Raw genomic sequence first — 19,789 nt, forward strand, 5'->3', positions numbered from 1 at the left:
CATAACAACATAGTTCCAGTTGATGTTTATTGGGTTGGGTTGAGTTTATCAATTGTTTATATATATATATATATATATATATATATATATATATATATATATATATATATAAAAAGAACCTTGGCCACTGTCTCTACACTAGTCATGGTACAACACCGGTAACATTGTAAAACGGTCATCACGTTATTGTAACGATAATAGCTCAAGGGAACATGAAGCTAATTCCATGACAAGTCATCCATCCACAGATAATCCATGTCTGAGACCAGTTTCTTTATAACCTCAAAGAGGCACGGTTTATACGAGTTCACAGGATACGTGGTTCAAATTCAGTATATTTTAGTTTGGCGCAATCTTACATAAAATAGTTTGTGTGTACAGAAGGGTCTACAAAGGCGGTTTTAATCCCCACTAGAGTCTCAGGTCTTAGTGACATTTTACAAGGTGCTGAGAGTAATTTTGCAGTGAGTGATGTGAGTATATAGAATCATTTTACAAGGAGCGTTTGGTGTGGGTGCAGGGAATGACTGGCTGGGAGTGTTAAATTGGGGATAGGGAGGGATTTTGGAAGGAGTCTTTAATGTGGGTGCAGTAGAGTGCTGGATGTTGGTGCGCGGAGCAGCTCAGAAAAATCTATTGCTGTAAAAGTGCAGGAGAATTGTGTTTTAGAGTAAATTGATCATGGCTTTCTGCCACCCCCTCCTTCTCTGCGGTTACAATAAGGAAGTCCCCGTGTTTCTGTTTCCTTTACATCTCAGTGCTTAAAACAGGAAACTGAGTGTAACAGGCGCAGAACAAGAGAAGTTGGGGACAACATTTTGGCATTCGGAGCAAGTGCAGAGCCAGCAAGCCCCACCAAAAACCGAGAAGGCACTGGAGTGGATGCAGTCTGAGGGGGTGCTCCGCAAACACTGCATCTAACTGACACTTCCTGAGATGTCTAACAGCTGGTACCATGGAAACATCACTCGCTCCAGGGCTGAGGATCTGCTGTCACAAGCTGGAAAGGATGGGAGTTACTTAGTGCGAGACAGTGAATCCGTCTGCCGTGCATATGCATTGTGTGTGCTGTAAGTCGTACTTCTTGCTGTCTACTCGCCATGCGTTACTTGTTTGGCATGTATTGTTGAAAGCGATGTATACGTTGTTAGTGTTATAATAGGGGATTTATTCCTAGGTGCAGTATGAGTTGTGAAGCCTGCAGGGTAATACATGGTGACACAGGTGTTAGGGTTATATGGACTGGTGTGCATTGGTTGATTTCAGCTGCTTTGGTTTGTATTCTGCCATCTGATAGGGATAAAAACAGAACAATTTGGCAACCTGCCACCCTCTAACTGATATCGACATATGGCTGCCTGGAGGTGGTAGGAGTTGCTAGGGAGTTGCAAGCTACCTGTACTTAGTGTTCACTCTCTTTGGAATTTGCAGTCGCCTTTTTTTAAGTTCACGCTCTGCTCACCGTGTCCTGAAACATCAGTTGAAGCCTCCTTAGTGGAAAGCATTAATGTCTGCGTTTACAAGGAAAGGACGGACCGTAATCCTGACCTTAGTTCTTACAATGTGATTAATGTTACTCAATGCATGAATTTCTACTGCGCCGGTTTACTAGGAAAAATCTCCCACGCCAAGGGCTGAAGGAATAAAATGTGACTTTTTTCTCTGCTATTACTAATTCACTGCCCTAGTCCTCTACAACCATATTTCTTCAATTCTTTCATTCCCAATCAATTATAGTAGTAACCATTTTGTCCCAGGCTTTCTTTGTCCACTAAAGAGCTCTGTCCTCCATCCTTCCCCCATGTCACTGATGTTCCGTCTGCATATGGCAGTGGTAGATAGCAGCCATATTTTCGCTAATTTTCCCTTTTTCCTTGAATTCTCCCTCCTCACCCCTAGCAGTGTTTCTTGCATTGCTGCACTATTTGGATTGACACAGTTTCATACTTGGTTTTATATACTGATGTTCCGTCTGCATATGAGTGATGTTACCTGACCTGCTCTTCTACATTCTAGACTATATTGCAGATGTTCTCTCTTCCCCTTTTTTAGATTTGTAAGGTCGCCTTTCCACTATCGTTCTCAACCTAATCCATTTGCCCCACCTTTAACTAATATTCACTATTAATTTCCAAGTTTTTTAGTCCCTCTCACCAGAATCATCTCTCTTTTTCTCCCTTGGTCATCCCTAAAACAGTAATTCTGTCTGTAATCTCAATTTTAACCCAACTTCCCTAGTCTTTACCTTTTTTCTCACACTAATTGCCATCTCCCAGGTATTTGGTTCCCAAATAATTGACATAATTCTATAGAAGTCATATAATGAAATTTGTACATCTTTCCAAAATTTTTATTGTAAAATGTTGTTTTTTTTCTACGTTTGAAGTAAATCTTATTTTTCAGTCTTCTCTATACCTAAAACAAAGGGTGTAGTAGTTGTAACCACCTGTTGGCTAAGCTGACTCTGAAGTAGTAGTTGCTTTGTCTTTGCAGATATCAGAATTGTGTGTATACCTACAGGATTCTACAGAACTCGGAGCAGCAGCTGTCGGTGCAGGTCAGTGCTCCACGTCTCGTAGTCCCCACATGATATATAGATATACCTGGGAACATCCAGGTTCTGGCTAACTGGGTTCCCAGGTGTGCATATAGGTTATGGGGATGTCCATTGTTATGGGGATAAACCGGTACAATGCAGCCGGAAATGCTAATGGTTTACAGGAGGTGCAGCCCGTCTTTAACTTTAAATTTACAATTATGACAAAGTTGACAATAAGAAGACTGGTAGAGAAGGAGAATAGAATCCTGCTCTTGGAAGCTTACAATTTATTGGTGAGACAGAAAAAGAGATTGTCACAGACTGTGCCATCACGATCACTATACCCTTGCTTGGGTATATCTCCCAGGACCGATGCTTTTACCCTAGCCCAGTGTGACATAGATAAGGTGCCATTTACTGCCCAGCACGTAACTATGGAGCAAACCCTTAGCACTAACACTTAAAGCTCCACATTTCTAGCATTAGGATGTACATGGGATGGAAAAAGAGTGTCCCAGGGGGATATGAACAGGTCAAATCCCAACAGAATGATGCATTACACCGACATGCTGAAATAATGCGCAGAAAGGCTTCAGACAATAAATTGAGTACTATTACTGTTTCCACATGTTTGATACAGCATGGTACATTCACCACTTCAGCTTCCACAAAAGCGAGGAAAGTATTAAAAGGGAAGTGATTATCATGCAGATTTTGGGGACAGGATGGTCCCGTTGGGGTATACACATGTATAAGTATGTGTATGTATATATTCATTTTCTTTGAGCACCATTAAGTTGTTGTAGAATATCGATAAGTATCAGGTCCTTTTTAATGTAGCAAAGATTAATGTTTTCACTTCCATGTGCCTCACCCACAGACCACTGTATAAATGCAAATACCTTATAAGTACAAGTGCACCCATACATTTAACGTGAACCCCAGAGAGAATAGAGCTATTAGCTGTCCCCACAAACTGCCCCAGTAACCGTAAATTTGTTACAAATTGACCTCTGTTGGTAAATCATCATTTTAGTGTAGTCACAGCAGGTCCCAAAGTAGTCAGTAATCTGGTACGTGTTCATCTTTAGCTACTGAGCAATGTGTCCTATGAACCTTTACGTGACGTCATAGCTAGAGTCTGCATGTAGTTTGTAGTAAGATATAAAGGGTCCTGAATACAAATGAATGAAGCCTGCATTCTGCACTGTACTTTATGGGCATTTCTCCTGAACATACTTGACATGATATACTTGTTCCTCTTTTCTATTGTTTATTAAAGCCAGATATTCATTTGCATTTGATATCATGTAGGTAATTACAGGGATTATGTATATAAAAGGTTACTCTGTCATTAAGAAGATCTACAACAGCCAGAGCTTGTCTATAAATTTTACTTCCGGGGCCATGTCCTTAAATTAAACATAGAAAGCTTGCGAGATGAAACCAGAGAGTAATAAAGGAGCTCATATTAATCATATTAAGATTCCATAGGGTTTTTAAAATGACTAGTGTCTCATACAGTCACGTCAATGAAGAATGCATTTTAAAGTAGTTTGCAAGTACCTTAGTATGTATCATTTAAGCTGTATGGGAAATAAAAAATAAAAGTACCGGTATTTACCATTAAGAGAAGCTGCAGTTCCAGAGCTTTGCATACCACCCCCTCTATGGTTAGGTTTTTGTGTTACTTTTGGCTGCTTGAAGTAGCCAATCAGTGTCAGGAGGCTGCCCACATTCTGCGCATGGAAAGGTTCTCATTGGACCACCTGGAGCAATTGTACAAAGCAAAAATGAAGCTGGTTGGCGAAGAGTGTAGTGGACATCTATGGGTGTCCACAGCAGTGCCATCCCCGGAAATTCTCTGACAATGTCACCCTTTCCTGCCTATGCTTCATGACTGTGATAGGGCCCACATTTTGCAGCTCACTGGAAAACATTTTGTGGATGTCCATGCAAGTGTGCATAGTGGCACGTAGGAGATGTGTTCAGCTGAATGAGCTGGTAACATAAATACATTGGTGGGAATTCCATGCATTTACAATGAGATAGAATATAATGGCAAGAAAGTTCCTTTAATTTACAGGCAGCACCCCCTGCCAAAATGAAAAACCCACGCTGGCCGAAGCGTATGGCAATATCCTGTGTAGAATTGAGGAAGATGTGCCAATTCATGGGGGAACATGTATAGGATTTTGACAGAGCCGTAGCTAGCTCTTTTTGCGCCCGAGGCAAGAATGGAAAATTGTGCCCCCCTGCTATTTTTTTACAGAACTTATTTTATTTACTCTGACTTTACACACTGTCGTTACACACACCTGTCCATAAACACACACATACACGCTGCCTTTACACACACCGGCCAATTAACACGCATATACACATACACTGCCCTTACACAACCCTGCCTTAACACACATACACACACACCAGCTTTCAAACATACAAATACTTACACTGCTCTTACATACACACACACACACTGCCCATACACACGCCTGCCCATTAACACGCATATACACATTCAGTGCACTTTCACACACCTACCCATACACACTACCTTTACACACACGTTCCCATAAACACATACACTGCCCTTACACAAGCCTGTCCATACACAGAGGTATACACTGCCCTCACACTCCCCTGCCTTTACACACACATATACACACACACCAGCTTACAAACACACAAATACCTACACTGCTCTTACACATATACTGCCCATACACACACACAAGCTTACATACAACACATATACACAAAGACTTACACTCCTTTCTCCCTATCTCTTACTTTTCTCATCTTCAATCATCTTCCATCATCTCTATCTTCCACCCTGTCATGGGAGCGTGAGGTCTGTGACTCCAGGCCTCTGCTTTAGTGCTCCCTCATCTCTATGCACCAGCTATTGATGCAGAGCTCCAGGGTGATGTCATATCCCAGCGTAGTGATAAGGAAAGGAGCAGGAAGCCGAGGTCTGAAGTGACAGACCTCACGCTCCCTAATGTTGGTCCAGTTGGAGGGGGATTGTGATCTCCCCAACCAGCCCAGGTAATCAGGCGCGCACTGCCCACGGGGGTGCCCCATGAGCAGGGCTGGTTGGGGAGAGCACAATCATGCAGCTGCCTCAGCACTCCCCTGAAGACCATCCCAGGTAGCCTCTCTGCTCGCCCCCTCCTCTATAGATATGCTCCTGGTTTTTTAGGGGCTTCGTGGTGAATCACATTGCTGGCAGCAATGTTATTCACCACCAGGCCCCTAGAACGTATTCATTTGAATGGCAACCTTAATGTTGGGTTGGTTAGAGATATCTGTGATCTCTCCAACCAGTCCTGGAGGCTGCAGCTGCTGATCGGGCGGCTGTGAACCCCTTCGCAGTTGCTCCCGAGGTGAATTCCTCACCTTTCCTATGGCCCTGGATTTTGACATGAAATAAAAGCTAGGAGTGCTGAATATGAGTGTTGTGTCATCTTTAGCTATAAATGAATCTTATTAATTTTTAATTAAAGCCATGATATTCTAAACACAAGGCTATAGTTTATGTTTGACTACCCTAATTCTCAGCAGAGATATACAAAGCATGTTCCATTACACTCGTATGCAGAAGCATCTGTCATGTATACAGTCTTTCCTCTGCCGTACACACATTTTCACTTCCATTGTCTTAGCATATAACCTTTAATGAATTCCCTCTATCACACAATTTAATAAAATAAACACACAGACCTCACACAGATTAGGTGTTGTACACAAAACACTTGTATATACATTAGCATTTAAATACATAAGGCTCACTCCCAATAATGCACTCAGCAACTGTCACTTGTCCTTCTTCCTCCTTTCTGAAACCACAGCAGTTTTGCATGTTAAATTTAGACAGAGCACAGCCCAAGAGCCTGTCAAAGGAGTGGAAACCACACACACAAAATTATAACGTAACTTTGAAACATAAAGTAAGATTATGTGATGGTAAACCTTTTCCTTTATTATTATTTATTGTCTTATATAACACATTTTGCAGCAACGGGGTACACACGACATAACGAGTAGTATATAACATAAGAATTCGATTTACAGAAGCAATAGGTGAGCCCTGCTCAAACAAGCTTACAATCTAGAATGAATTAGGGTGTATTACACAAGATGTAAAAGTGCCGTTGTTAGGGATGGACCAGTAAGTATGCAGGAGAGAGACTTAGAAAGGTGAACTATGGAATATGGGCGGAAGAGGGGTCAATGTGTAAGTTTGTAGGCCTCCCGGCATCCGCCAAACCCACCTATCAAACTACTAAACAGAGAAGCGAGACAAGCCCTGGATGCTAAGAGGAAAGGCTGCATGACTGGGCCTAGATTAACAGCAAGCATGCTAGGTTAGGATTTAAGGGGTCATTTAAAGGACATCCTATGGGGTTCCTCGACCCGTTGGGTGGGGTTTGGGTGGCTATTTAGGGGACCGTTTTTTCCCGCCACTGGTCAGATACTATTGACCAGCATTGTAATCAGTGAATCCCCGCCCTCCCTCCCCATTTTTTATTCACCTTTCTGTATCGGACTGGGGTTTTTTTGGCATCATTTTAGAGATAGGTATGCTATGTTTACAATTGGTTGTTCTACCAACATTTTATGTTCATTGTAATTTCTCCATGGGTTCAGTCCCTGGGGAAACTTTTGAAGGGTAGGGTGTTCCGACCCAACGGTCTCTGTGTGGTATTTGGCGGGATATCCCTACGAAATGTTATTTAGCGATGGTTATGGTTTTACATGTTATTTGATGGCATAACCGATCTCATATTTTCTTAATTTATTTTCTTGTCACAGTAATAAAGCGCTGTGGCCTTACACTTTTCCAACGACCTCAAGTCTCCTGTGTCTTATTTAAGTGTTTACGCTGTACGTTAATATATAGTGCCCAAGTCATGATTCATCATCATCACTCTACAGAACACAGTTCCGCTGTTCCAGTCCAGTGAGGACATGCTTTACACTAGAGCCCTGCGCGGGACTGTTTTTTTAATCCCGCTCCCGCGGATTTTTTGACCAATCCCACCCGCTCCCGCAATGTGGGTGTTCCACTTCCGCCACATTTGTGGCCAATCCCGCCCGCTCCTGCCACATTTGTGGCCAATTAAGCCCACCTCCTTACCTGACCTGCAGATTTCCTGCGCAGTCCCGCAAGGCTGCCCTCGAGTTGCTCCCTCACAGCATCTCTTCTCTTGCTCCGCCCAGGAACAAGGCAGGGCCACGGGAAGTGACATCACATCATGTAACTCAGTTTTGTTCCTGGGCGGAGCAACTTTCTTGGCGGGTCCCGCGGGACACGCCTCCCAATGCAGTCCTCTACTTTAAACTACTCAATCTAAAGCTTGGCATTGATGTGAGGCTTGCATGCAGCTGCTCTGCCACAGAAACCCATTCCATGATGCTCCCACAACACAGTTTTTGTTCTTTAATTAATGCCAGTGGAAGTTTGGAACGCTTCAGCTATAGAATCAGCAAAGCGTTGATGACTTTTATGAACCATTAGCCTCAGCACTCAATGACCCTGCTCTGTCACTTTACATGATCTTCCACTTCCACTTCATGTTGCTGTTCTTAAACGTTTCCACCTTCCAATAATACCATTTACAGTTGACCATGGAATATGTAGAAGGGGTGAATTTATACAAACTGACTTATTGCAAAGGTGCTTGTATTGACTGAGCTCTTCAAAAATGCTTGTAAATGCAGAGTGCATGCTTGAGTTTATACACCTGCAATGGGTCTGATTGAAACACGTGAATTCAATCATTAAGAGGTGTGTCCCAATACGTTTGTCCATATAGTGTATATAATATAGGTACACACAACACATGTAGATTACACCACAGAGCCAATGAAGCTGATAGGACACAATATATTGCATCCTTTCATTAGTCTTAATTATTATTTAAATTTTCTCTTTTCACTTATTTATCTAAAAATGTTTTATTACCCCTTTCTATTAACCAGGCAATATTCTCCACATTGTTTGTTTTGGCACATCTAATAATGTGTTTCACCCCCTTAAGCTTAGCTTTATATTAACTCTCATCTTACTCATTTGGAATCTGCTTATAGTTCCTAAATGCTAACTTCTTCTCCTTCCATATATGTGTCACTTCTGTGGAGTACCACAGAAGTTTCATTTTAGTTTTAGTCTTACTGACAAGTTTAATGCAATGTTCTGCTGCCCTTAGCAGAACATATTTTTAACTCATTACATTTCTTTGGACCCCATACAATGATATGCAGATCATCAAAGAATCACCTAAATATCTGTCTTTTTTAGAAAAGTCAGCCTTGCGGTGGTGGGGACATTTGATCAGACTTTTTTTTTTTAACAGCATGCCAGCCAGCTAATCTTACAGTAGACCACTAGTGTTGGTTACCATAATAGCAAGCAGCCGTATCCGACTGCCCACTTCATGCACTGATTGCTGCCCATTTACACAAGTTGCGGTTTGGTCTATGATCGATCTGCATTTAAGAATAAACACGTGGTTTTCCTCTTTAATGGAAATCTTGCATGTAATAGATGTGCAAGACTTCTGTTGCAACCCAATAAGTTGTCTGAAAGTTGGCTCAGGAGCCCATTGGCAGCCTCCCATACACTATAGAAATGTATGTAGTAAATAGTTGAGACTTGGGTATGCAATAATCATTCGAATCAGAAAAAATTGCTACATTTGTTCTCTTACCATCCACAAGTAGAATTGAGAAAACTCAAACATGAATCACACTGTGTAGTATTACAAATTACCACACATGGAGCCCTGCACACATTAAATAAATACACAAAAATACAGTTCTCTAAATGAGATCACGTGTCTTGAAATGAGTAGTTTCATGAACATCAATGGCCTAGCTTTAGTCCCAAGATTGGATCTGTCACCTGAGATTTATGAAATTGTTTATGTTGTGTGCTTTACTGGTATAATGGGGGAAACTTTTGTCTTTTGTCTCTGTCAAGCGTCTGGTCATACTGCTTTATGTGGCAATTCCTGTGTAGTAATGACCTCTACTGTCTTAAGGTTACATTCATACCTGGAATCTCTCCGGGTTTGACCCGGAGATTGCCGGGTGAGCACTGCTTCTCTGGCTCTCCGGGTCACGGGAGCAGGATCTTGACATGCCCTGCTCCCCGCCCATTTTTTCCTTTAAATGGGGCTGTTTCCCACTGCCATCAGTGGGAACGCCGCCAATGTCATCGGGAACGCCCCCGACGTCAGCGGGAACGCCCCCGACGTAAGCGGGAATGCCCCCGACGTAAGCGGGAACTCTGAGTAACATCAGTGGGACCGCCCACCAACATCAGCGGGACTGCCCACCGACATCACAGGCCTGCCAGCTGATGTCAGTGCGCAGTCCTTGCCACGTCCCGCAAGGGAAGGCTCCAGGTATGGTTACATCTACTGTCTTAAGGTTACATTCATACCTGGGATCTCTCCGGGTATACCCCACGATCATTAAGGGATTAAGCAAGTAGGGCTGGTGTTTTATGGTCTTTTAATTGAACATGAAGAACTTGAAGTGAATTTGATATACCTATCCATTTTCTTTGGACCTGTTTTTACAGGGATAAACTTATGCTTAACATGTTGCTGCCCTGCATTGCCTATTATTATTAATCTGTGCAATACTGGGAGAAATTCCAAGAGGTCCCATTCTCATTTGTGGGGCCAGTACTGAGGAGGGAAGCTAGCAGTGGGGAGATCTGGCATGTCTACTGCTGGTACAAATATTAGTCCACCCCATGTATGTTAGGGGTCGTTTTATAAATGCTGTTCCATTACCATAGTTAAAAAAAAAGACACATCCATCATGTTGAATTGTACACCTGGCAAGGACAGAGTTCTACGCAAGCCCTTATATAAAATATATCATTTTATTGTACAAAAATTAATTCATAAAAAACATATAAACCATTTCATTATGTAGACAACAGAGGTTTGTTAGGAAGATAATCAGAGCATATGGAGGAAATATGGCTATATATATATATATAAAGTGTCTCAAGTGCATATAAACCATCATAAGAATCATAAAGTGCTGAGTCATTCAAGTGTAGTTATATCTTACTCTAAATAGAGTGCACCTATCCATTCTATAACCATCAAAAAATACATGGTTAATAATACTCACTATGGAGTTAACAAATAAGTAAAGCACTATTGACATTAACAATAAATATCCAGGAAATTCCAATAATCAGAATAATATCCTGAGAGCAATATGCTCCTTACCCATATTGTCCTCCACTTCCCCAACGCCGTTTCGGTTCTCCTTTTTCAAGGGGTCGCTGTTATTTCCTCATCTTACACTAATATTTATACCCCTCCCCTCAGAAGTTTCGCGCCGAAACCCTAATTGGCGCCGGTGTTGCGTCTCCGCCCCATAATTCACTGCCTCGTATCGGACGCCCCACCCCATGGCACGCAAGCCTGAGAGACTATCTCCCGAGCCTGCGTGTCACGAGCGGGGCGCCCGACCAAAAGCAGGACCTCAGGACGGCCATCGCCGCGCCGGCGCACTAGGTTTGGGCTCGGAACTTCTTAAGGTTTCGTAACAGTTATATTATGCCAGCATCAGCCTTAGCTGTGTCTCCAGAAATGAGCCCAATGAATGTATATATATGTGTGTAAATTTAAAGTGCATTAAGTGTGTGTTGACAATAAATATAATATATAAATAAATATAATGAATAAATAAAGTGATGAAGTGCATAAATACTTATATCTCCTCATGCATGTACTGCATATTAATAAATAAACAAATAAATGAATAATGTGCACAATACTCAATATATATATAAATTAATTAATTAGTCATCCATCATGTTCAACCCTGCTGTTGATCCAGAAGAGGGCAAACACCTCACAGTGATCTGCTTAGATCTTCATACTATAATTACACATGCCTTTATTAACCTTACTAACCATGCAAATTGTGCTTTGTTAAAATCACCCAGGTATCAATAGAAATTGATAGCACACCCTATGTAGATAGTGGCGTCAATATCGTTATTGCTCTTTCTGTAAAGAACCCTCTCTGCTTATTTAGGTGTAAACTCCATTCTAGACGTGTCAATGGCTGTCCAAATGGATTGTTCTCTGCACAATCCTGTTAATGAACAGATCATTTGAGAGATGTTTGTAATTGGTTCTGTATGTATTAATATAATTTTAGCATCTCTCTTCTAAGATGCCTTTCTAGTTCTGTTCTAGTTTAAACAAATGCATCTCTTCATAGCTAAGATGTCCCCCATTCCTTCTTTGATTTTGTAGCCTAACTCTGTACTTTTTCAAGTTCCATAATTTCCTTAAAAAGAATAGGTGCCCAGAATTACATGTCGTTCTCAAGGTGCAGCATTTATATTCTGCCTTTTTGGAACTGCGTTACAAAACCATGGGCATTAATATTACGTTGTGCCCTCCCCTATCATAGCCTCTACTCTTCTTGGAAGGCTTTCCACAAGATAATGTATGTGGGAATTTGGGCCTATTGCGACAAAAGAGCAATTTGTGAGGTCAGGGATTGATGTTGGATGAGAAGTCCTGGCTCAGTGGGATTAAGGTCAAGGCTCTGTGCAGGCCAGACAAGCATTGAGAGAGCTAAGTGTCCTTTTTGCAATTTTTGTTTTTATCCTTGCTGGCATTGAGTCATGGTGATAAGACCAAAAAACTGCCAGATCACATGCTTGACATATCTTACCTGAAGAGTTATTCTGTAGGAACCTCATGCAAACAATCAGAGATTTAATTGGAAAATTGCTAAAAGTTTTTTTTTTAATAAATATGTTTTCTATCTAGGCTTCTGAAGGTGTTGCAATGCGTTTGTTTACAAGCCTGCTGGAGCTCATTGAGTTTTACAGGAATGAGAATTTGGGGCTGGTTACACACCTTCAGTATCCCATACTGAAGGAAGATGAAGGACCTGAAGAGCCTGATGAAGAACAGGGTAAGACCTGTCATTGGTTTGACATATGAGGAGCAACTTAAAAGAGATAATACTTTCACTGCCTCCCTTCACCCTGTGAGGTAGCATATGCTAATTAACAAGGGAGAATATTTCATTTTCATATAGTACTACATGCTGATATCACAGATATGGATGGCAGAGTCAACCCTCTTTTGTTTTATGGACGAATGAAAAAAGAGTGCAGTTTGTTTCACTTTCCAAAAGTAATGTCTCCGCGGTACTTGTCTCTCAGTCTCTTATTGGCATCATGGATGCAGTAAATGTACACCATATTCTGTAAATGGCAGCTCCCATCATGCTTAAACGTGCAGATTTTAAAGAAGAAATAGCAATAAACATAATTAATATGATTGTTTTAAGGACATGTTAATTATAAGGACATGGCAAATTATGTGATGTTATATGATTTTAAAGCTGTCTTCAGTCTGGTGCAGTAGTTATTACGGTATATCCTGCATTTAATATCAAATGCATCTTTTATATTTCTGGCAGGTCAGGCCTTTTAGAAAATTTAGTGACCTGTGATCTATGTGCATGATAAGCCTACCTTTGCATTTCTATTTATTTATTTTGTGATCTATAGATCATATTAGCAGGGAATCGTGTTACTAGATGAGCTCTGCATACCTGAACACACATGACTTCTACATGTCACAGCTTGTTACACATGCACTGAGCAGTGTGTACAAAGTTGGATTATTCAGACTGTATCTTTGCTCACAGAACAAGCTCCCCCAGATGTGCCACCAAGAAACTTTGCCTCTACCTTGGTATCAGCAGATATCAAGGAAATTCAGATGACTTTGGAGAAACCTGCCCTCGGGAATTCTTCCCTTCTCCTCTCAGAAACTCTGCTACAAAGGCTTCAGGATATTGACAGCCGTGGGTATGTGCTGCTCTCCTTTTGTAGGTATTAATGATGGACTCCAGAGGGACACACCACCTATCATATGACCCTCAATGCATACGATAGCTATGTTTTCCTCTTCCATTTATATGGTGCCCCCTCTAGACATAAGCCCCATATGTGGTAAGTGCTGCCATTGATTTCAATGGGACTACTTTCCTGCCTCTGATTGGCCTCTTACCAATGTGACAGCCGTGGAGGCTATTCTGCTCCAGCCTCAGAGCCGCAGATTCTCTCAAAGACAGAGAGGTTTAAAATAATGCATATTAAGGTACTACAAAGTACTTTAATATGTATATTTAGTTTTAAGCGCAGCCTGGACACTGGAGTGTCACTTTGCCTCATAAATATTGGTCATTTCTTAATGCCCACATTGCCTAATTTTTCATTTTGCAAGTGAGCCTGATCCAAGAACATGTTGTTAGCAATAGCTTAAATAAAGCGCATAATAATACACTGAGTCCTATTGGTCCATTGTAATATGTCAATTCTGGGAGAGGTGTACAACCCTACGCATACAGCTAAGGGCAATAATACAAATGTAATGTAATGGACACACTATATAGCCTTTATGCATAACCTTATTAGCCTAATCTTATTTTACTCTCAATTTTTTAAAATTATATTTTCATTTGTTGTCGTGCTAAACTGTTAAACATTTCCCAACATGCAGGGTTCCTGAGGAACATTTGCAGGCTATACGTCAGTATCTGTCTCTCCACATCAGTAGTGATTGTGAGATGGCACGGAATGGGTGCCAGAGTCTCCCTCAACTGAAAAAGCTTCTAATGACTTTGTGTTCTGGCCTTTACAGGTAAGTGCCTATTGGACTGGGGGGGGAAAAAAAGGATAAAAAAAAAAAAAATCTTGTAAACACTGTATAGTTAACATAGAATATAAGTGTATGTAAGAGCAGTTGTGTTGCCAAATTCGAGTCAACGTAGCAAGCAGAGCAAAGTGTCACGGAACCGGGTCCATACAGATGACTGCATTTGCTCAGTGCGCCCAAAGATTGTGTGTAGGAGTTACGGTGCAGTAGCAGAGTTGGACAGGACCTGGTACAGGGCGAGCGCACTCACCCGGGTGTTAAGCACCTAGAGTTGTGCAGCCACATACCAGCGCCCTGACATAGCAGCAGATGTAATCCAAAATGAAACAAAGTGATATCCTGCAGGCACCCTGGAACAAGCATGAGACAGAGCACTAAACTCATGTGCAGGATGCTGCAGGCTGGGAGTATGGAAGCTAAGCAAAGGATATAGCAGAAGCAAAACAAGCAAGGGGGATGTGGTGTTTAACCCAAATATAAAAATATATCTCACAAAGGTTCGTCTACATTCAAAGGTATTTATTATAAGGTAACAACACAGCAAACACATGTATCTCATATACACACGCATAGCCAAACCCCACAGGACAACAACCCCCTTTTATCTCTCTCGCTATACATATAACAATTCCCTTCAACACAATTTGATCTCACCCAATATTAAGCCTCCATATCCGATAATAGCTCACTGCTGGGAGCTGACTCTTACCACATCCACCATGGAGGAAAAGGAAAAAGAACTGAAGGAGTCCATGTGTGGTATTATATTATATACCGTTCATTTGACATCACATCCTGTTTCATCACTTCCTTTAGTGAACTGTGGGAGGGAAGGATTCTAAGAATGCCCACCTTAACCTATTCCCTTTGTTTTTGGGGACAAGACAAGTTACCACAGGGGACAGAGCAAGCAAGATACAGAGAGACCAAGGAAGAAACATAACCAGACAAGACATACATAATATAGGACACCCCGCTGCCGGGGATACGAGACAGGACACCCCGCTGCCGGGGATACGAGACAGGACACCCCGCTGCCGGGGATACGAGACAGGACACCCCGCTGCCGGGGATACAGGTTACATCAGACTGACACACATAAAATACAGGAACTAGCCTAGGACTGTATGATAACTATTGGAGATTCCATCATATCTTATGGCCATAGTATGCTTAGCCCTCCACTACGCCAAAGTACTCCAATGACGGTGGGTCCTAACGCTAAAAACCTGCTGACAGTGGTACGAAACAAACCAAACATGAAACCCAAACACATAACAATGAGAGACATACCTGTAGACTGCAGACTGAGACAAACAGAACACATGGGGTGGGGCACACCTTATAAAGGAAACAGAGCTGAAGCAAAGAGCAGAACTAAAAGCAAGGAATGGAAGATCAGAACAGAGCATAAGGAAATCCAGGAATGGATTAAAGCAAAACAGAAAAACTGAAGCAAGATAGATATGCAGCTCCGCAGCCTGGGTAGAACGTGACACAAAGTTCCTGCTGATCAGACCATTCCTCTGAATTCTACGATGAAAAGACCATAGAAACTTCGATATATAGAATTTGACGGCAGATAAGAAACATTCTGTACATCTAGTTTATTCTGACAGGTAAAAGATGTGAAGAGGTTGAGATGTGAAATGGCTGCTAATGGGGTAAAGGCAGAGAGGAAAAAACAATGGAAAAGTAGGCGTAATCAAAGCTGATCAAGGTTTAGTAGGTCAACTCTGCATGTCATCCCACACAAAACCTCATCTCATGTTATCTCAATGCTTGCAAATACCGGAAGCTTATAACACTCACTTATAACACGTGATCCACTGGGTACCCATAGACACAAATAGTGTTTGACATATACTTTGTATATTGGGACATTGTACATTGATCTGCTGAACAGCATTTGTAGTGGCCCACCGCAAGCAGAAAAAAGTATATAAAGAACCCGTGTCAAATGCATACGAAGCTAATATATTTTTCATAAAAAACAATACACATAAGAAAACATAACTAGCTACAGGATTTCAGTGTATAAAGTATCGTAGTAGTACATCTTAATAATTACTAGACTTGGGCACCAGGGGGCTCTTCGTGTTCGTCTTCGTGCTCGTCTTCGGGGAAAAAAAAATCTTCGTATTCCGCGAATATTCGCCCGTTCCTGTCTTCTCTTCGGGCGAATATTCGCGGACATTCTTCGTGCTCGTTTAATCTTCGTTTTCTTCCTGGTTGCCTAGCAGGGGTTAATACGGGGTTAATAACACATCACAGCAGCAGCAGCTGCCGTGAAGGTACGTGTGTGCAGCTCTATTGGTCGTTTCGGCAGGGGGCTGGTCTGGCATCAACGAGTGAATTGCAGAACTGCAGAATGCACTTCATTCGTTGATGGCAGGCGAGCCCCCTGCCGAAACGACCAATAGAGTTGCACACACATACCGAGGTGTACTGTCCATAGATGTTTAATAAAAGAATAGGGAATATTTTACATTTTTAAATTGATTTTGGACCACTTTACATGCCTAACATTTGCTACCTATTTACAATGGCATACTTTGCAACAACCCAACTTACTTATTGGACAGGACTGGAAAATAGCAGGACTGTCCACCAAAATCTTGGGTGTGTTGGCAGGTATGCTGATGGAAAAATGTTGGACAAGAACTAAAAAATAGCTTAGGGTTAATGTACGGTTATGTTTAAGATTAGTAGCAGTGCACTGGTTTGGTTAAAGATGGATTATGTCTAAATAATAATAATTTAATTTTAATGTTTTTTTTTAAAAAAAAATAGGGGTTTATTTAAATGTATTTTAAAGTTAGATTTATTATTTAGTACTTGATTATATTTATTAAATGTTTATAGTAGCGTTACCTACCGAGCTATACCTACCTATGTGTATTTGCATTTTGCATACCTAGTTTAGCTAAATTAGATGGGACAGGACTGGAAAAAAGCAGGACTGTCCCTGAAAAAGTTGGGTCTGTTGGCAGGTATGTGGATGGAAAAATGTTATAGGGTGAAGTGTGAGTTATAGTGTTAATGTAATGCTATTAGTGAGTGAAGGCCAGGGCAAATAACAAGGAAAAGGTCCTTGTGTTTTGTGCATTGTAAGTGTGTGTGTATGTGTGTTATGTGTGATGTCACTGTGTGTTATATGTGTTATATGTGTTATTGTGTGTGTTATGTTTGGTTGGTTGTGTATCAGAAGGAAAATAATGAAATGGAAAAGGAAATGGGAAAGGCAAATGAGTGGGCAATTGGCGACCCGCTCACCTGTTTCACCCCAGGGCAAAGCACCCAAACACTGTCAGTCTTAGACGTTTGGCAGCAGACTTCCAGAGCTCAGACACAAGGCCCTAGCGTAAGCTGGCCACTCCGGCGGAGGTAGCAGGCGTTGCCACACCGCAAACAGAGGCAGCCAGGGGGGAGAAACTGCCCTTACCATTAGGGACATTTTGGGCATGACTCTAGCCAGGAAGCGAACTGGCAGAGAAGAGATGCTGGCACCACCACCAGCAGCAGCATTGAAAAATGGGAAAGGCGAATGAGTGGGCAATTGGCGACCCACTCACCTGTTTCACCCCAGGGCAAAGCACCCAAACACTGTCAGTCTTAGACGTTTGGCAGCAGACTTCCAGAGCTCAGACACAAGGCCCTAGCGTAAGCTGGCCACTCCGGCGGAGGTAGCAGGCGTTGCCACACCGCAAACAGAGGCAGCCAGGGGGGAGAAACTGCCCTTACCATTAGGGACATTTTGGGCATGACTCTAGCCAGGAAGCGAACTGGCAGAGAAGAGATGCTGGCACCACCACCAGCAGCAGCATTGAAAAATGGGAAAGGCGAATGAGTGGGCAATTGGCGACCCACTCACCTGTTTCACCCCAGGGCAAAGCACCCAAACACTGTCAGTCTTAAACGTTTGGCAGCAGACTTCCAGAGCTCAGACACAAGGCCCTAGCGTAAGCTGGCCACTCCGGCGGAGGTAGCAGGCGTTGCCACACCGCAAACAGAGGCAGCCAGGGGGGAGAAACTGCCCTTACCATTAGGGACATTTTGGGCATGACTCTAGCCAGGAAGCGAACTGGCAGAGAAGAGATGCTGGCACCACCACCAGCAGCAGCATTGAAAAATGGGAAAGGCGAATGAGTGGGCAATTGGCGACCCACTCACCTGTTTCACCCCAGGGCAAAGCACCCAAACACTGTCAGTCTTAGACGTTTGGCAGCAGACTTCCAGAGCTCAGACACAAGGCCCTAGCGTAAGCTGGCCACTCCGGCGGAGGTAGCAGGCGTTGCCACACCGCAAACAGAGGCAGCCAGGGGGGAGAAACTGCCCTTACCATTAGGGACATTTTGGGCATGACTCTAGCCAGGAAGCGAACTGGCAGAGAAGAGATGCTGGCACCACCACCAGCAGCAGCATTGAAAAATGGGAAAGGCGAATGAGTGGGCAATTGGCGACCCACTCACCTGTTTCACCCCAGGGCAAAGCACCCAAACACTGTCAGTCTTAGACGTTTGGCAGCAGACTTCCAGAGCTCAGACACAAGGCCCTAGCGTAAGCTGGCCACTCCGGCGGAGGTAGCAGGCGTTGCCACACCGCAAACAGAGGCAGCCAGGGGGGAGAAACTGCCCTTACCATTAGGGACATTTTGGGCATGACTCTAGCCAGGAAGCGAACTGGCAGAGAAGAGATGCTGGCACCACCACCAGCAGCAGCATTGAAAAATGGGAAAGGCGAATGAGTGGGCAATTGGCGACCCACTCACCTGTTTCACCCCAGGGCAAAGCACCCAAACACTGTCAGTCTTAGACGTTTGGCAGCAGACTTCCAGAGCTCAGACACAAGGCCCTAGCGTAAGCTGGCCACTCCGGCGGAGGTAGCAGGCGTTGCCACACCGCAAACAGAGGCAGCCAGGGGGGAGAAACTGCCCTTACCATTAGGGACATTTTGGGCATGACTCTAGCCAGGAAGCGAACTGGCAGAGAAGAGATGCTGGCACCACCACCAGCAGCAGCATTGAAAACTGAAAAGGCGAATGAGTGGGCAATTGGCGACCCACTCACCTGTTTCACCCCAGGGCAAAGCACCCAAACACTGTCAGTCTTAAACGTTTGGCAGCAGACTTCCAGAGCTCAGACACAAGGCCCTAGCGTAAGCTGGCCACTCCGGCGGAGGTAGCAGGCGTTGCCACACCGCAGACAGAGGCAGCCAGGGGGGAGAAACTGCCCTTACCATTAGGGACATTTGATTCATGACACTAGCCAGGAAGCGAACTGGCATCGAAGAGACACTGGCACCACCACCAGCAGCAGCAGCAGCAGCAGAATTGGGAAAGGCGAATGAGTGGGCAATTGGCGACCCACTCACCTGTTTCACCCCAGGGCAAAGCACCCAAACACTGTCAGTCTTAGACGTTTGGCAGCAGACTTCCAGAGCTCAGACACTAGGCCCTAGCGTAAGCTGGCCACTCCGGCGGAGGTAGCAGGCGTTGCCACACCGCAGACAGAGG

At 43.1% G+C, this 19,789-nt stretch overlaps 1 protein-coding gene across 2 annotated transcripts in view; it reads left to right on the forward strand.

Annotated features, from left to right (window-relative positions):
- Positions 1-864: 864 nt before the first annotated feature.
- The window catches only part of INPP5D (inositol polyphosphate-5-phosphatase D), a 46,299-nt gene continuing 27,374 nt past the window's right edge, over positions 865-19,789 (forward strand). For both annotated transcript variants that reach the window (XM_053460930.1, XM_053460932.1), the window contains exons 1-5: positions 865-1,070; positions 2,494-2,557; positions 12,370-12,517; positions 13,262-13,424; positions 14,119-14,259. In XM_053460930.1, coding sequence (XP_053316905.1) covers positions 937-1,070; positions 2,494-2,557; positions 12,370-12,517; positions 13,262-13,424; positions 14,119-14,259 — 650 coding nt within the window. In that variant the 5' untranslated portion in view covers positions 865-936. The remainder of the gene's footprint in view (positions 1,071-2,493; positions 2,558-12,369; positions 12,518-13,261; positions 13,425-14,118; positions 14,260-19,789) is intronic.

Source organism: Spea bombifrons, chromosome 3 (assembly GCF_027358695.1).
Source record: "Spea bombifrons isolate aSpeBom1 chromosome 3, aSpeBom1.2.pri, whole genome shotgun sequence".
Lineage (NCBI taxonomy): Eukaryota > Metazoa > Chordata > Amphibia > Anura > Pelobatidae > Spea > Spea bombifrons.